At 48.3% G+C, this 16,666-nt stretch overlaps 1 protein-coding gene across 1 annotated transcript; it reads right to left on the bottom strand.

Annotated features, from left to right (window-relative positions):
* Positions 1–969: 969 nt before the first annotated feature.
* On the bottom strand, positions 970–1,758 carry LOC115338025 (olfactory receptor 14A16-like). The gene has a single exon (XM_030006429.1). It carries the CDS (start codon positions 1,756–1,758, stop codon positions 970–972), a length of 789 nt encoding a protein of 262 aa, XP_029862289.1.
* Positions 1,759–16,666: the final 14,908 nt, after the last annotated feature.

The following is a 16,666-nucleotide window of genomic DNA, read 5'->3' as shown; positions in this document are numbered from 1 at the left end:
CCCTGTCTGTCCACACTGCCAAGGGCACAGACCAGACTCCTCCTCTCTCCTACACCTGCATGTCTTTCATACTTTCTACAAGTCCTGCCTCTGTACCACAAACCGCCGGTGTGAGTCCTTGCCCTGCATGGTCACACACTACAAGCTATACACAGATATTTTTCTCTCCTGGGCACTTTCCAGCCCAGACCACCTCCCCCTAAACTCTCCCCACTTCCCTTGACCTCCCTCCACCTCCCCTGCCCTCTCCCCAGTGCAGCCCAGTCTGGCATGGCCCCACAGTGGTGCCCACCACAGGGTGCGGCAGAGCTCTGGGCAGTCACCCCACAGCCCCAGACCCTCTGAAGGGCACAGCAGCTCCTCGCGGGTGGAGAGGGCTGAGCCCCAGGGCTGGGGGGCATCTGTGGCACAAGGCCTGAGGAGATCCCCTTGTATGATGGAAATGCTGCTATGGAGGCCAGCTCTGGCACACAAGTGCCCATTGCCTGTCCTTGCCTGCGGTCACAGGCCTGCTACACGGCAGGACTGTAACCAAGCTTGAAGAGCACTCAGGCCTTCCACCAACCAAAGGGTTCAGCAGGAAAGCATGGAAGTGGGAATAGAGCAGCTCGGGAAAGACCAAGCTCCCTGGCAGTGGTGCTGTGCCGGGACTCTTTTCTTCTTCCCCTCTGCACACAGGCACTGCTCCCTGCAGCTGCAGAGAAGGTCTTGGAGGAAGAAACTTGGAAAAACAAGTCACTGCAGGGCCCTTTATTTTGCTTAAACACACAGAAGGAACAGCTCATTTGCACAGCCTCCAGGGCAGAGAAAAACTGGATAGACTGTGAATTAGACACTGGAGGAATAAAGACATTTCTTTGCGGAAAGCATTCAGATGAGTAAAACAAAGGGAAAAAAAGACTAAAAAAATAAAATCGACTTAAAAAAACACACATGAAGACAGGGAGGGCCTGTAATGAGATGTGAGTACTATGCAGAAGACAAGAGGCAGTTTCTTCCTACTGAAAAGCATCCAGTGATTAGTTGTCTCAGGGCATCATTGATCTCCTGGTTTCTCATGCTGTAGATGAGGGAGTTCAAGGCTGGAGGCACCACCGAGTACAGAACTGCCACCAGCAGGTCCAGGGATGGGGAGGAAATGGAGGGGGGCTTCAGGTAGGCAAAAATGCCAGTGCTTATAAACAAGGAGACCACAGCGAGGTGAGGGAGGCACATGGAAAATGTTTTGTGCCATCCCTGCTCGGAGGGGATCCTCAGCACAGCTCTGAAGATCTGCCCATAGGACAGTACAATGAAAACAAAACACCCAAATGTATAACAGACACCAACTGCAAGTACCCCAACTTCCCTGAGGTAGGCATCTGAGCAAGAGAGCTTGAGGATCTGGGGGATTTCACAGAAGAACTGGTCCACAGCATTGCCTTGGCAGAGCGGTAGTGAAAATGTACTGACAGTGTGCAGCACAGCATAGAGAAACCCACTGCCCCAGGCAGCTGCTGCCATGTGGACACAAGCTCTGCTGCCCAGGAGGGTCCCGTAGTGCAGGGGTTTGCAAATGGCAACGTAGCGGTCGTAAGCCATAACAGTGAGAAGATAATACTCTGCTGAGATCAAAAAGAGAAACAGAAATGCCTGTGCAGCACCTCCTGGGTAGGAGATGGCCCTGGTGTCCCAGAGGGAGTTGGCCATGGCTTTGGGGACAGTGGTGGAGATGGAGCCAAGGTCAAGAACAGAGAGGTTGAGGAGGAAGAAGTACATGGGGGTGTGGGGGCAGTGGTCACAGGCTACGGCGGTGATGATGAGGCCGTTGGCCAGGAGGGCAGCCAGGTAGATGCCCAGGAAGAGCCAGAAGTGCAAGAGCTGCAGCTTCCGCGTGTTGGAGTAAAGGACAGTGACAAGTTAGGGCATTATTCTCTGACCAAAATCAAAGCCATTTCTTATAATACACGTTCACCATGTTTTTTCATTTCAGCGAGATCTCTGTTCAGCTCTGTGGATGGAGTTCTGGCTGAGTGTGCTGTGAGGAGCAGGACCTCTGCCCACTGGCTGCCAAGGAGTCAGCCCTGCTCTGTAGCAGTTAGTTTCTTGGAATGGTGTCGGTCAGAGGGTCAGTCCTGGTGTTTGAATTGGTGAGATGAAACTGCTCCTAATGTGAAAGTGCTTGTCAGCATCTGCACTCCCAGGGATAAGAAACCACAATCAAAAGAGTGCTTGGGGGGGGGGGGGGGGGAGGGGGGTGTTAGAGCTCTCCCCTATCTCACCTTCTAATTATCTTGGATTTCAGAAACCCTCATCATTTCTGCCTCACTCAGAGAAATCAAAGTGTGTCCTGCGAGGGAAGACGATTGACTGTGGCTTAGTGCAGAGAGAGGGGACCTGGTCTGTTAGTCTCTTGTTCCCACTACCCTGGTAGCTTGCACCTTTCTGAGATGGAGGGTAATCACAAACCCATGTTAACCTGAGAAGACTACAGGCACATCTGAAAGCAGAGAGACCCACTGTCCAACACCAAGTGTCTGCCCCTTTCTCAAGGTCTCCGTACCCCACCTGTTGCCATGGACAGACATGGTTCATTTCACAAGCCCAACAGCATTTCCTCAGTCATGGTGTCTCTGTGCTTCTCCATGGGGCATTCAGAAACACCAAGATGCTATGGGACAGACCTGCATCCTGGAGGGCAGCTCACAGCTTGGAAGGTCACCCCAAGGAGGTAGCCAAGTGTCCTGATGATGGTATCTCAGGAAGGGAGAGTCAGCTCATTTGCCAGGGAATGACACAGGCTGCATTGCCCACAGCCCCACAGCTTGGAGGAAGGCTTGGACACCTGTAACCTTCTTCCCATGGACACAGCTGCATGGGAGGACCCACAAGATCAGTGTGTGACTCTGCAGCTAAAACTCCCATCCCCAGAGAGCCTGACAGCAAGAACAAGATAACAATAGCAATAACACAGACAAGTGGGGAAACAAGGAAAAATGCAGTGATGGTCTGGCTCAGAGAGGCAAGGGGAGAGGCAGCTGCAGTCTCAGCAAAGAGTTACCCTTACCCAGCTGTGCATGCCACCTCCCAGGCACCAGCACAGCCAGGCAGTTGTTCTCAGTCCCTGTGCTCTACTTCAGGAGGCTCCTATCAGGATTACTGATCACTCCAAGTTACAGCTCAGGAGTCTCAGGGACTTGTTCAAGCATGACAGCTCCTTCTGCTTTTCTCCCCCCATATTCCCCAAAACTAGGAAACAGAAAACACAGACTCAGGAAAGCTCCTTAACTTTAGAGTAAACCCTGCTTCGACCTTCCCCTTGAGAAGTGCCCTTGGAAATGTCCTGGGGGTGATCTGGAGCTGTGAGCTGTCCTGACCCACACAGCACCCTCTTGTCAGCAGAAGGACCCTGCCCTGCTGGGGATTGCTTCTTCCACCCACAGCTTCTCCCCACTCTGCTGTTACAGTTCCCCAGGCAGGCTGAGTACTTACCCTGACCGGTGGCAGAGCCCCTGCCCCAGCACACAGCCCCCTGGGGTGCAGGGACCCTGCTCTGAAGGACAGCCCTGGGCACCCGTGGCTGCACACCCACCTTCACACTCTGCAGCCACCCCCAGGGGAAGGCAGCTGACATGCCCTGTCCCTCTGAGGGTGCAGCAGGGAAGCTGTGCTCCAAAGCACGTCCCTTTTCTCTACACTGCAGAAACTGTGAGAGTCCCTCTGACAGATCCCATAGGCTGTGGGATGTGCCAGCTTTAGGAGGTCATTCCAGGAACTGCCCCTGCATTGCCCTGCAGCCAGAGACTTACCCTGTGAAGGGCTGTCAAGATTTTTCTCCAGGACAGCTCTCTTCTCTCCTCCCACCCCAGACTGCCCTTAACCTCCCTCTCCCTTCCCTCCTCTCCCCTTGGTGCCTGCAGGCAGTGCCCTCAGCCCTGCTGCGCTTTGCAGAGGAACTGCTCCTGGGCAGAGCTGTCTCTCTGCAGTGCTGCCTGCTTGCCACAAGCTCCCTCCAGCCCAGGAGCCCAGCCCAGCTCAGCAGCAGAGGACCAGCCCAAGGCAGCACTTTCTCTGCCCGCTCTGGGCTCCCTCCAGGTGTCCCTGGGGCTCCAGGGGAACCTGCTGGGAAACAGCCTGAAGCAATCACTGGTGTTCCCTCCCTCAGCTGGGGAGAGACAGTTCTTTCCAGAAGTGTAATTCTGCTCTCAGAGAGAAAGTTACATCTACATGTCACCTCTGTTGGTCTTATTATTAGTCAGGATACCCAGTGAGTGACAGGCAGGGATCTTCTTTCCACCTACTGAGGGAAGGGATCCATGGGTCAAGGGATGTCAGGGAGAAACAAGGGGATGGCAGATGGCTTTAGGAAATCCTTACAATCATGTCTGAGCCCAGAAATGGAATGAGTTGATACCTGTGTGTGGAGGAGGAAGAAGAGGAGGATTGTCCTGGGAAGATGCAGGAAGGAAGCCCCTTCCTGTGCAAACAGGGGTGATGATAGAGACTTTTCCATCTGATGTGTATGGCTCAGCCTGGCAGAAGGGCAATGCCCACTGCTGGGGGTGAATGTGCCTAGTAATACCCCATAAGCTGACCTCGATCTCTTTTCTTCCTTCACTCCCCACACTTGGATGGACCTTAGGAAAAAGTCCATCAGTCTGGAGGGTGTACAAACATCCCAGACTAAGGTCCCATGAGTGCAAGGGAAGCAGAAGGATTTGTGAGACACAAGGGCATGCAGGGAAAGAGCTGTGTAGGTGTAGCAGTAAGTGCATTAAAGGCAGGAAGAAGACCTGGAATAGTGGGGGGTATCACACTGAAGTGAAATAGGTTGAGTTTGTAATTTGAGGCAGCAGAAGAAAAGATGTGCAGTTTACTGCTGGGATGTGGAGATAAATAGAGGATTCAAGTGAGCCTGGGGGCTGGGACATCTTGGCTGATTGAGGAGCATTAGCAGGGCTTTGGAGAAGCTGCACAGGTTATCGAGAATGCACAGCCTTTGGCAAAACCTCAGAAAACCACAGCTTTGTGTTTGAAGAAATAGTCAGTGAGGGCAGAAAGTTATCTGTAAAGCTAGGGACATCATGGGGACAGAGTGAGGTGAGGAAGCAGGGGTGATGGTTAAAATCTACAGAGAAAGAGGCACAGGCATAGAACAGTGTAGGACAGGCTGTGCTGGGGATGGGTCCTTTGTGGGGTGAGGGAATCCTCCAGCAGAACTGAAAGCCTTATCCTTTTGCCTATGGCTGCTGTCTTTTCCACTGCAGCCCGAGAGGACACCAGTTCCTTACAACCCCAGTGCTTTGCTGCCTCCTCACCCACCTTCCACAGAGCCTGGGAGGAGTCCTATTGATGTCCTGCACTCGGCATCATCACACACCCCCACATCTCACTGCTCCCTGGAAGAGTCCTGAGCATGCCATAAGGGAAAGGATCCTCATTCCTAGGGTATGGGGGTCAGCGCTTGAACATCCTGCTTGATGAAACTCATCCAGGCCATTCACAGCTGCCTGCAGGGTTGATTTTCAACCTGTAACCAGTGCCTCTGCATCCCTGCTTCACCAGCCCCCAGGGACAGTCACCTTGTCATCTCATTCCTTCCGTGATCGCTTCAACTATGGCCCTCTGTGGGACTAAATAACACCTTCAGAAACTTGGAGATGTGCTGCTGACTTGTGCTTCTCCAGAGGCCAGTGAAATCTTTCAGTATCTGCAGTTCAGGAACTTGGCACCAGAGGGCTCATGAACATGCCAAATGCCCTAACAAGCCAAGCCTCAGGCCTAACTTTCCTTCCTTCCTCAGTTCTCAGTGGTTAGTGTGAGAGGTTTCTGGAGTGCAGTCGAAGTGAAAAGTTTCCAATACCAAGTATCAGTAAGAAACAATTCTGTCTTTTTCCACTTCTTATTTTTCTGCTTACACATTAAGGGATACCAGCAAACTCCAACTGATACTGACCCTCAGCATCGCCTAATGGACTCTGAATATGCAGAGAAGCCAAGACCCTGTATGTCAGACACTCTATGGGCAGTCTTTGGCCCTGCCTCCAACCCCACCGCTTCTCTCACCAGCCATGTGGAACTTAAAGCACCTTTGTTCAATTCTCAGCTTTCTCCACTGCAGTCAGTTGCTGCATGTTTCAGTCCTTTGACACCAGTTGCCACCTTCTTCATTTGGAGAACAAGCTGCACAGAGACACAGAACGATGTTTCTTAATTGCCAAAAAACAAAACCAAAGGAAGGTATGGTTCAATAAGAAATAAACCACCCTCCTCAGCTGTATATTAAGTCCACCTTACCTCCTCTGAAGTCCACTTTCCATGGTGGATTGTCTTAGAGCAATAGAAAACGCATTTTTGTGTCAAGCACAAATCCCAAGAACCCCAGAAGACCTCCCTGGCCCAGGCTCTGTTTGTCCATATTCACTCACAGTGAGTCACACGCTGAAGTCAGCAGCTGCCTCCGTTCACAGAAGGAAGCAAAGAGACAAAGTGAATGAAATGCTCTCTTTTGAAGAGCCAAATCTGCACTAAACCCAACATATCTGGGTTACAGGAACATCTTCAAGTAGACTCTGCAGCATCTAGGCCCACTCATTTCTCATTCTTCTCCAGCACTGGACATGTTGAGTGCAATTCTCCAGGTTTGCATTTCTACTCAAGGGAGAAAAATCAGTTGTGTCATCTGAGATGCTTTGGCCTACCCTGCCTGTCCACCAGCTCCTGCTCCAGAAAGGTTCCTGACAGCCTTGGGTCTCATTTCCCAGTGCCATGTGGGGGTCTTCAGATACCCCTGGGAATCTTGGAGGCTGTGGCCATCTCTATATGGGCAACTGCATCAACCCCTGGAAGAAGATGTTAGGTAGAATTTGAAACATATACAGAAAAGACCTCAGTGTAATAAATGTGTAAGAAGTCTTCATTTCCAGAACTTTAATGCTGGTCTGTAAAGTATCCTTCTTTTTTTTTTTCATAGGCCAGGCACATGGATTAGCAAGCTGATGAAACTTTCTCTCCCTCTATGTAAATACACATTTATACTTTTGGTCCCTTTTGACTGGTAGCATTTGAGTTTGCCCAAGTAGCCCCTGATTTGATTCCTACCCACCATTGCTTGGTTTCCTCTAGAGTCCTGCCTTGAGGCACCAAGGCCTGGGAGACCTTGCTGGTGATAACTGAGTCAAAGAGCACACAAAAAATGTCAGATCTACCTATACCTACTCATTAGCAGTGATCACATATTGTCTTTGCTTTTTCTTTAACTGTCCCTGAAGCAGTAACAGCTCGTTATGGTGGCCTTGAACTTATTTTCAAGTTTCAACTCAGTTTTGATAGAGGTCATTTCCGTGCTTGGAGGATGCTGTCTTTGAAGAGCACTGTATGAAGCTCTGCTGCCCTTCAATGCTGAATAACCATGAGACCCCACCAAAACTCCCCAGAATAGGCCAAAGTGTAGTCCTTTCATGTCCAGCATCTACAGTCTTCTATTTTCCTTCCTCACTTCCCTCAGGAGCTGGGACTTCACTATTTCATTTTCATGACAGAAGAGGCTTACACTGACCTTCAGTTCCCTGGCCAGCTCTGCCTTGCTGGCAAGTATCAGATCTGGGTTTGCATTACCCTTGTTGGCCCATCTGGCAGCTGTGTGAAGATCTTCTCCCAAGACACTCCAGAAACGGCCTGGATGGTTTGCATGCTGCCGTGTTCCCCTTCCAGAAAATGCCAGGGTCGTTCAAGTCCCCAGTGAGGCCCAGGCTTCTACATCCAGAGACTTCCTTGGGGTGCTTAGAAAAGACAGTGCCCACTTCCTCACCCTGACTGTGGGTTCCTCAACTCCCACCACAATGTCACCTTTACTGGCCCCTCCTCTGACCCTCACTCACAAAGGCTGACCTGAAATGGGGAGCCAAAGGAACCTTAGTAGATGTGAAATATATTCACCTGATTCGTGTCAATATAAAACAATACTAGGGCCGCATGGTGAAATGTGACTCTCTCTGCATACGTAATTTTTAACCGTTTTGCTTGATCTTGTATAACCATAGGCCTAAGGGAAGTAGGAGAGCATGTATATAGTTCTTGCTTCCTGCAAAAGCCATATAACAATAGGAAATTACGAAAGTTGGAAACGAAATAAAATCAGACATCAAGTAGAAATCGAAAAATACTTTACATGGTCTCTCGGAAGTAGTGGAATCCTATAGTTGCAAAAGAATTTGCAAAGGTTTAAAGAAAAAAAAGGGGGGGGGGATTGATCTAGAGAACAAACTGCTTATTGCTTAATGATTGTCTCTCTGTAACTTTACATACCAAGGACTGGTGTTTGTCAAGGATTAAGCTTGTCAGAGACTGGTGCTTGGGAATGATGAGCAAGAAGGAACCAAGAGTGATCACAAGACTTAATTAAGTGTTCGATGAATTTACGATCTTGTTAAGAAGGCACAAATAGAGGCCTTGCTTGAATAGATAAGGCCAGATAAGATAAGAACTCCTGCCTTTGTTCCCATCCTTGTAGATAATTTAGCTTAAACTACCCATATGGTTCTATACCACTAATGAGAACTTAGATAATAAGAACACTAACAAGCACTAAAGTATCAAAACATGTAAAGGACCATACTGCGCAGAATCACCTGAGGAGGGTCAAATAGCGGACAAGTGAGGAAGACTATGGAAGGCCACCAGAGGACTCCTGAAGACCACCAGAGACCTTCAATGCGCCTGCGTAAAGGACATTTGCATATGCTAATAGTTTCCCGGAAAACTAATGAATATGTATACACATTTCTCAGGAATCTAGTGAATATGTATGTAGAACCTGTACTTAACCTGCACAATTAGACCTGACGGTGTGTGCCTTGGTAGAGCAGAGGCTCCCAGTGCACCCAGCGCTGTTTGCTTGCCTCTATTCATGTAAAAAATTGTAAACTTTAATTAGAATCCTGTTTTGGACATGATCATTTTTCACAGTATATATAGTAGATATATGGATGTAGATAAGAACTGTTAAATAATTATCTAGCTTATAATGAAGTTAAAGAAATTTCAGTAGAGGTAGACGTGGCCCAAGAGGATAAGTGGTGCTTAACGTTTGCATTGTTGGCCCAAGAGGATGAGAAGTGATGCTTAATGTTTGCATTGTTGAGGCTGGCTGGGGCAGGAGATAGTCCCTGATAAGAAGCAGCAGTCCACCCCAAAAACCAGCCAAGACCGGCCTTGTGACTTTTGGAACTAATTTTAATATGAAGCGGGGATAGATCATGCCTATGTATAGGCGTATTGCGAAACTTCATGTATATGTAACACTTGACTGTATAAATTTGAAGCGAACTGCCGCATCAGGTGCGCACGACTTTGGTGGGACTACCCCCCATGCTGCCCAGCGCTGAATAAACATACCTACTTTACAATCTCACTGATTGTGGAGTCCGTTTCCGCACGTCGGTTTGGTGAGCCAGGCAGGAGACTCTCTGCTCGGCTGCGGGACCGACTGCGGAGCGGAAGCCCCTCGACGCGCCCCGAGCACTTTCCTCGGAGGAGCCTCCACTGCCAGCCGCTCACCGCGGGACCGGACAATGACCTCCTGAAGCTGCGGACCAAACGGTACGTGTCACAGAGGGAGCCTGTAAAGGTACAGGCCGGGGCAGCTGGTAAATCGCGCAGAGACATCTGGCGTGCAGCGTAGTCCCCGTATAGGAGGAGGGTACCCTGTATGGTAACAAGGGGGATTTGCTGACCGATAGAGCAGCCGCTAGCCATCTTGGGGGTAGATCGAGCAAATCTGGGGTGACCGCTGCATCCCGGTATCGGGAGCCAGGACGGACCTGTAGATGACTGGTATATAAGAGGCAGGAGAAGGGTAAGCGCACCCCCTCGCAATTGCACTTGGTACATTTTTGGGGTAAGTGGACCCCCTTGCAATTGCACTTGGTACATTTTTGCAGCTGCTGAAAGGTTGTCAACTGGAGCGATGATTGTATGATGTGAATGTTTGGAAATTTAATGTTAAAGATTTTGTGTGAGTATGTGGAAATGTTATGTTGAGATTTATATGTGTATATATGCTTGTTAATATGTAAATGTCTAAAAATGTGAATTGAATGTTTGAGTAAAAGAGACGCAGATTAGCTGCAGAGCATGTGTGGAGTTCTGATCCACAGTTTCGTAACTCCACAAGGGGTACGGCCGGAGACGAACAAAAGTGTGATTCCCTGATAATTTGGAACTTAAATTTATATGTTAGCATTGTAATTGTAATTTTGAGTTGGATTATCTTAATCATTTTGTGGTGTTGGTATAAGAAAGTCCCTGTATGGTGCATTGCATAAATATGGGTATTTGAATGGTGTCTTTTACATCCAGGAAATGAGTGCATGCCCTCATATGCCCTGGAATGTGTGTGGTGCAAACAGAGGTTGCAAATAGATTGTGGAGGGGATATTGAATGCCCTGAGTGTCGGGTTTGGACTCCCTGGGATAAGAGGGGACGGGCTACGTATATAGTGGAGATTGTTTTGACGTGCGGAAATGGACTCCACAATCAGTGAGATTGTAAAGTAGGTATGTTTATTCAGCGCTGGGCAGCATGGGGGTAGTCCCACCAAAGTCGTGCGCGCCCGACTCAGCAGTTACTTTCAAGTTTATACAGTCAAGTGTTACATATTCACAATACGCCTATACATATGCATGACCTGTCCCCGCTTCATATTAAAATTAGCTCCGAGAGGTCATTTCCATAGTCTCCTCTCAACTGCGCTTGCGCAGTGCCACTTTATGGTGGTCGTCTGGTGGTCGCAGAGATGAAGATAGATGACTCCTCTTCGTCACCGGTAGTAACCTTTCTTCTTGCGCAGGCTCAGTGATTTCTTGGTATTCACCCAAGCCGCAAGACCAGTCTTAGCTGGCTCTTGGGGCCTGCTCCTGCTTCTTATCAGGAACTGTCTTTACCTTATTGGCTGGTTCTTAGGACCAGCTCTTCTTATCAAGGACTGTCTCTATGTCAGCTAATTTCAACAATGTAAGCGCTAAACATCATCTTTCATCCCCCTTTATTATGTCTACTGAGATTCTTTTGACTCCCCTTGTCTCAGTTTGTGGTTGGAAAGGTAGCTGAAATAGTGAAATTGGTGTGTGAAAGGAAAATTTAACCCCGGAAATTCAGGATGTGTGGGAGGAAAACTGGGAGAAAACTATAAAGAGGTGTAAGAAATGATTTGCATGGAAGCTTATTAAAAGGAGAAGTTATAAAATGGGAAACAATCAAGGGGGAATATTGAGGAAGAGTCCTCTGGGTTGTGTAATTGCCCCCTGGAAAGATATTGTTGGGACTGGAAGTCCGGAAAATAAAAAGAGCCTTATTAAATACTGCAATCAATGGTGGCCGTTGTATAAGTTAGAAGGTGATGCTAAGTGGCCACTTAATGGGTCAATAGATTATAATACTCTATTACAACTAATGCTGTTTTTAAGGAGAGAAGGAAAATGGGATGAGGTTTCGTATGCAGACATGTTTTTCACCCTCCGAAATCATCCGGAGTGGCAAAGGGACTGTGGAATGGTACCCCCACAGGACCCCATGGTGCTTGCACTTGAGCGAGAGAACAACAAGGAGCTTAGAGGTAAACTGAGGCGGTGTTGTTCGGCACGTAGTATTGGACAAAGACGTACTAAGGCAAATAAAATCCATCAGGTACCAGAACAAGATCTAACTGACTTGTTTAAGCCTCCCCCTCGATCACAGGAACAGGATGCAGACTCGGATAGAACTCCGACCTCCCTGAACAGCCCTGTATTTTCCCATACTAGGAAGAAAACTACCTCAACAGCTTTACAAGCACCTCTCCGAGAGGCGGTGGGGCCGGATGGTGAGACAATGTTAATCAAAGTACCCTTTTCTACTGCTGACCTAGCGGAATGGAAAAAGGTTGCAAAAGATTATAGGAGTGATCCGGTAAGTGTAACTAAACATTTCCAATTTATTGTAAAACAGCATAACCCTGACTGGAAGGATATACAGCTATTATTGGAATATATGACCGAGACAGAGAAACAGCTGATTTTAAAAACAGCAGGGAACCTGCTGAAGATCATTATAAGATTACAGGAGGGGACATTAAGGAATATTTCCCTCTCCAAGACCCAAAGTGGGATGTTAATAGATCTGCACATATGGAAAGATTGCAGGGGTATCAGGATTGGATTGCTGTGATGGGTTGACCCTGGCTGGTTGCCAGGTGCCCACCAAAGCCGCTCTATCACTCCCCCTCCTCAGCTGGACAGGGAAGAGAAAATATAACAAAGAGCTTGTGGGTCGAGATAAGGACAGGAGAGAGATCACTCACCACTTACCGTCACGGGCAAAACAGACTCAACTTGGGGAAAATTAACTCACTTTATTACAAATCAACCAAAGCGGGGTAATGAGAAAGAAAACCAAATCTCAGAACACCTTCCCTCCACCCCTCCCTTCTTCCCGGGCACAATTTCACTCACAGATTCTCTACCAACCCCCCCAGCAGCACAGGGGGATGGGGATGGGGTTTACAGTCAGTTCATCACATGTTATTTTCTGCCGCTTCATCCTCCTCAGGGGGAGGACTCATCACACTCTTCCCCTGCTCCAGCGTGGGGTCCCACCCACGGGAGACAGTCCTCCACGAACTTCTCCAACGTGGGTCCTTCCCACGGGCTGCAGTTCTTCACGAACTGCTTCAGCATGGGTCCTTTCCACGGTGCGCAGTCCTTCAGGAGCACTCTGCTCCAGCGTGGGTCCCCCACGGGGTCACAAGTCCTGCCAGAAAACCTGCTCCGTGGGCTCCTCTCTCCACAGATCCGCAGGTCCTGCCAGGAGCCTGCTCCAGCGCGGGCTTCCCACGGGGTCACAGCCTCCTTCGGGAACCCACCTGCTCCGGCGTGGGGTCCTCCACGGGCTGCAGGTGGATATCTGCTCCACCGTGGACCTCCATGGACTGCAGGGGGACGGCCTGCCTCACCACGGTCTTTACCATGGGCTGCAGGGGAATCTCTGCTCCGGCGCCTGGAGCATCTCCTCCCCCTCCTTCTTCACTGACCTTGGTGTCCGCAGGGTTGTTTCTCTTACATGTTCTCACTCCTCTCTCGGCTGCCGAATCTGCCTGTCCCAACTTTTTTTCCTTCTTAAAAATGTTATCACAGAGGCGTTACCACTATCGCTGATTGGCTCGGCCTTGGCCGGCGGCGGGTCCGTCTTAGAGCCGGCTGGTATTGGCTCTCTCTCTCGAACATAGGGGAAGCTTCCAGCAGCTTCTTACAGAAGCCACCCCTGTAATCCCCCCCCCGCTACCAAAACCTTGCCACACAAAACCAATACAATTGCAAAAGGAACGGAGAAAGCAATCCCCAAAACTATAAATTGGTCAGCTTTATATGCAGTCAAACAGAGTCCTTCCGAGTCTCCATCTGAATTCCTGGATCAATTGAGGGATGTAATGCGCCACAGCACACCGCTAGATCCTGGGTCAGAGGTAGGAATACAACAATTATTCTCCCTGTTTTTGGGTCAATCTACAAGGGATATAAGGCGCAAAATTCAGAAATTATGCCCTACAGCGGGTAGGAATTTAGAAATATTATTGGATGAAGCATGGAGAGTATTTAGTAACAGAGAGGAAGGATATAGGCAAGGGCAAAAGAAATTACTGGCTGTTATCCAGGAAGAAAGAGGAAGAGGGCCTAGACGAGACTTGCCCCGACTCGGCAAGGATCAATGTGCTTTGTGTAAGAAATTTGGTCATTGGAAAAAGGAATGCCCAAGGAACAAGGAGGATCAGAGGGCTCAAACAGGAAGAACAGTAGCCCATGTGAAGGGAGATTGACGGGAACCTGGGGAATCTACCCTAGCAGATCCACTGGTTATAATTAAGCTAGGGAAAACACAACAAGAGGTAGAATTTTTGGTGGATACAGGAGCAACATACTCGGTTCTGAACCAAGCTTTGATGCCCCTGGGAGATGATTATGTCATGGTGAAAGGAGTGACTGGCCAAAGTGCAAAGGCATATTTTTGTAAACCTTTAGAATATAAATTAGGAAAACAGTGGGGCATTCACAAATTTTTATATATGCCCAACTCCCCTAAGGCACTTTTGGGAAGGGACTTGTTGGAACAATTGGGAGCAAAAATTGTATTCAAAAAGGGAGAAATTACTCTGGAGGTAAAAGTTCAGCAATATGTTCAAATATTGAGCCTAACCTTAACCAGTCTGCCCGTAGAAGGAAGCATTAATGAGGACATCTTAAACCAAGTGTACCCAGGGGTATGGGCTACTGATGCACCTGGAAGAGCGAAAAGTGCTCCACCTGTTGAAGTTAGGATCAAAGAAGGATGAAAGCCGGTAAGAATTAAACAATATCCCCTAAAGAAAGAAGACAGAGAAGGAATCCAGCCGGTGATAGAAAAATTTTTGCAGTTGGGATTACTAAAAAAGTGTGAGTCTTAATTCAATACCCCTATATTACCTGTTCGGAAGCCCGATGGGTCGTATCGGGTGGTCCAAGACTTACGGGCGGTGAATAAGATAACTGAAGATCTTTACCCGGTAGTGGCAAACCCATATACCCTGTTGACCGTATTAACACCTGAATTGACTTGGTTTACTGTTTTAGATTTGAAGGATGCTTTCTTTTGCCTCCCTCTCCATGAGACCAGCCAAAAATTATTTGCATTTGAATGGGAAAACCCCAAGAGTGGTCGAAAGACCCAGCTCACTTGGATGGTGTTGCCACAAGGATTTAAGAATAGTCCTACCATTTTTGGCAATCAGCTTGTGAAAGACTTAGAATCCTGGGAAGCCCCATCTGAGGAGGGGAAGCTGTTGCAGTACGTGGATGATATCCTGATCGCCACCAAAACAGAGAAAGATTGTATGACGTGGACGGTGAGTCTGTTGAATTTCCTGGGACTCCAGGGGTACCGGGTATCCAAGAAAAAGGCACAGGTAATGCAATGCAAAGTGAATTACTTGGGCTATGAAATTAGTGCGGGACAAAGAACTTTGGGACAGGCCCGTAAAGAGGCAATATGCCAAACTCGGAGACCTCAGACAGTAAAAGAACTACGGACTTTTCTGGGAATGACAGGGTGGTGCCGATTGTGGATCTATAATTATGGATTGCTTGTTAAACCACTGTATGCGTTGACAGCCACTGAGCAGAAACACCTTGAGTGGAACAAGGAGACCGAACGAGCCTTTGAGCTACTGAAAAAGGCTTTGATGTTGGCCCCGGCCTTAGGACTCCCAGGTGTGAGTAAGCCGTTTCTTCTTTACTCCCATGAGAAGCAGGGCATAGCCCTGGGAATATTAGCACAAAACCTGGGTCCATATCGACGGGCAGTTGCCTACCTCTCTAAGCAGTTAGACACGACTGCAAAAGGTTGGCCTGGATGCCTGCGGGCGGTTGCGGCTGTGATACTGAATATACAGGAAGCCCGAAAGTTTACTCTGGGCCAGAAAACGACTGTTTTGGTGTCTCATACAGTATCAACAGTACTGGAGGCAAAGGGCGGACTCTCTCCACAAAGATTCCTGAGATATCAAGCTATATTGGTAGAGCAGGATGATGTGGAGATTGTAGTCACTAACATTGTCAACCCAGCTTCTTTTCTCATCAGGAACACAGGAGAACCGGAACATCATGACTGTTTGGAAACCATCAAAGCAACATACACCAGCCGCCCAGACCTGAAAGACAGCCCCATGGAAAGCGGGGAAACTTGGTTCACAGGCGGAAGCAGTTACCTCCTAAATGGTAATCAACATGCGGGATACGCCATCACCACCAGCCAAGAGATAAAACCCTAAAACCACAGTGGGAAGGACCATTCCAAGTACTGCTCACCTCCTTTACTGCAATCAGAATCAAGGAACAGGATGCTTGGATTCATCACACCAGAATGAAAAAGACACCCAAAACTCCATGGAAAGTCACCACAAAACCCTATGGACATTTAGTTTTTACGCGGTAATATGGGGAGTTGTAGGGACTCTGTGTAAGGCGTGGGATGAAAACCTGTTTGTCAGATATAACCAGGAGCTAGCAAAGGATATTCATGTATCAAGCTGTTGGATGTGTACCTTAATACCCAGACAAGGAGAAACCTTCCTGTTTATTGGTGTCCCCCTCAGAACAAACAGCACTAAAACACTGTTAAATAGAACTGCCAACTATACTTGTTTATATGGAAATGGTTCCAGAACTATAGTGAAGTATAAACTTGATCTGGATAGCAGAGACCCACATGATAATGATCGATACAATTGGTCTTGGAGATTAAAAGACATGGAAAGAGGCAGAGGGGGAGACCCCATAATGATGCGCCCCCATTATGCCAACACTTCTAGTTTTCTTGGGACACTGAATGGAACTTGCTTTCGATGTAATGAATCACACTCTACAGGGATAGCTAATACCGGATGGGAAATGTAACAGGGAGTTATTATGTTCCTCCTCCTCGGGAGCCGTCCAATTGTAATCTCCCTGACGGGCGTTGATACCTTTGTGCAAACGGGGAGGCACATAAGAGTTTACCTATCGATTGGTGGGAAGAATGCACAGAGAGAATAATAATCCCACAAACACTCCCTATCTTAGGAAAATTACAGGGAATATTCCGATCCCCATGGCACCACACGAGGACTAAAAGAACCTCTAA

Source organism: Aquila chrysaetos (assembly GCF_900496995.4).
Source record: "Aquila chrysaetos chrysaetos chromosome W unlocalized genomic scaffold, bAquChr1.4 W_unloc_8, whole genome shotgun sequence".
NCBI lineage: Eukaryota > Metazoa > Chordata > Aves > Accipitriformes > Accipitridae > Aquila > Aquila chrysaetos.
The sequence above is the reverse complement of the archived record's forward strand: the minus strand, read 5'-3'. Positions and strand labels throughout refer to the sequence as shown.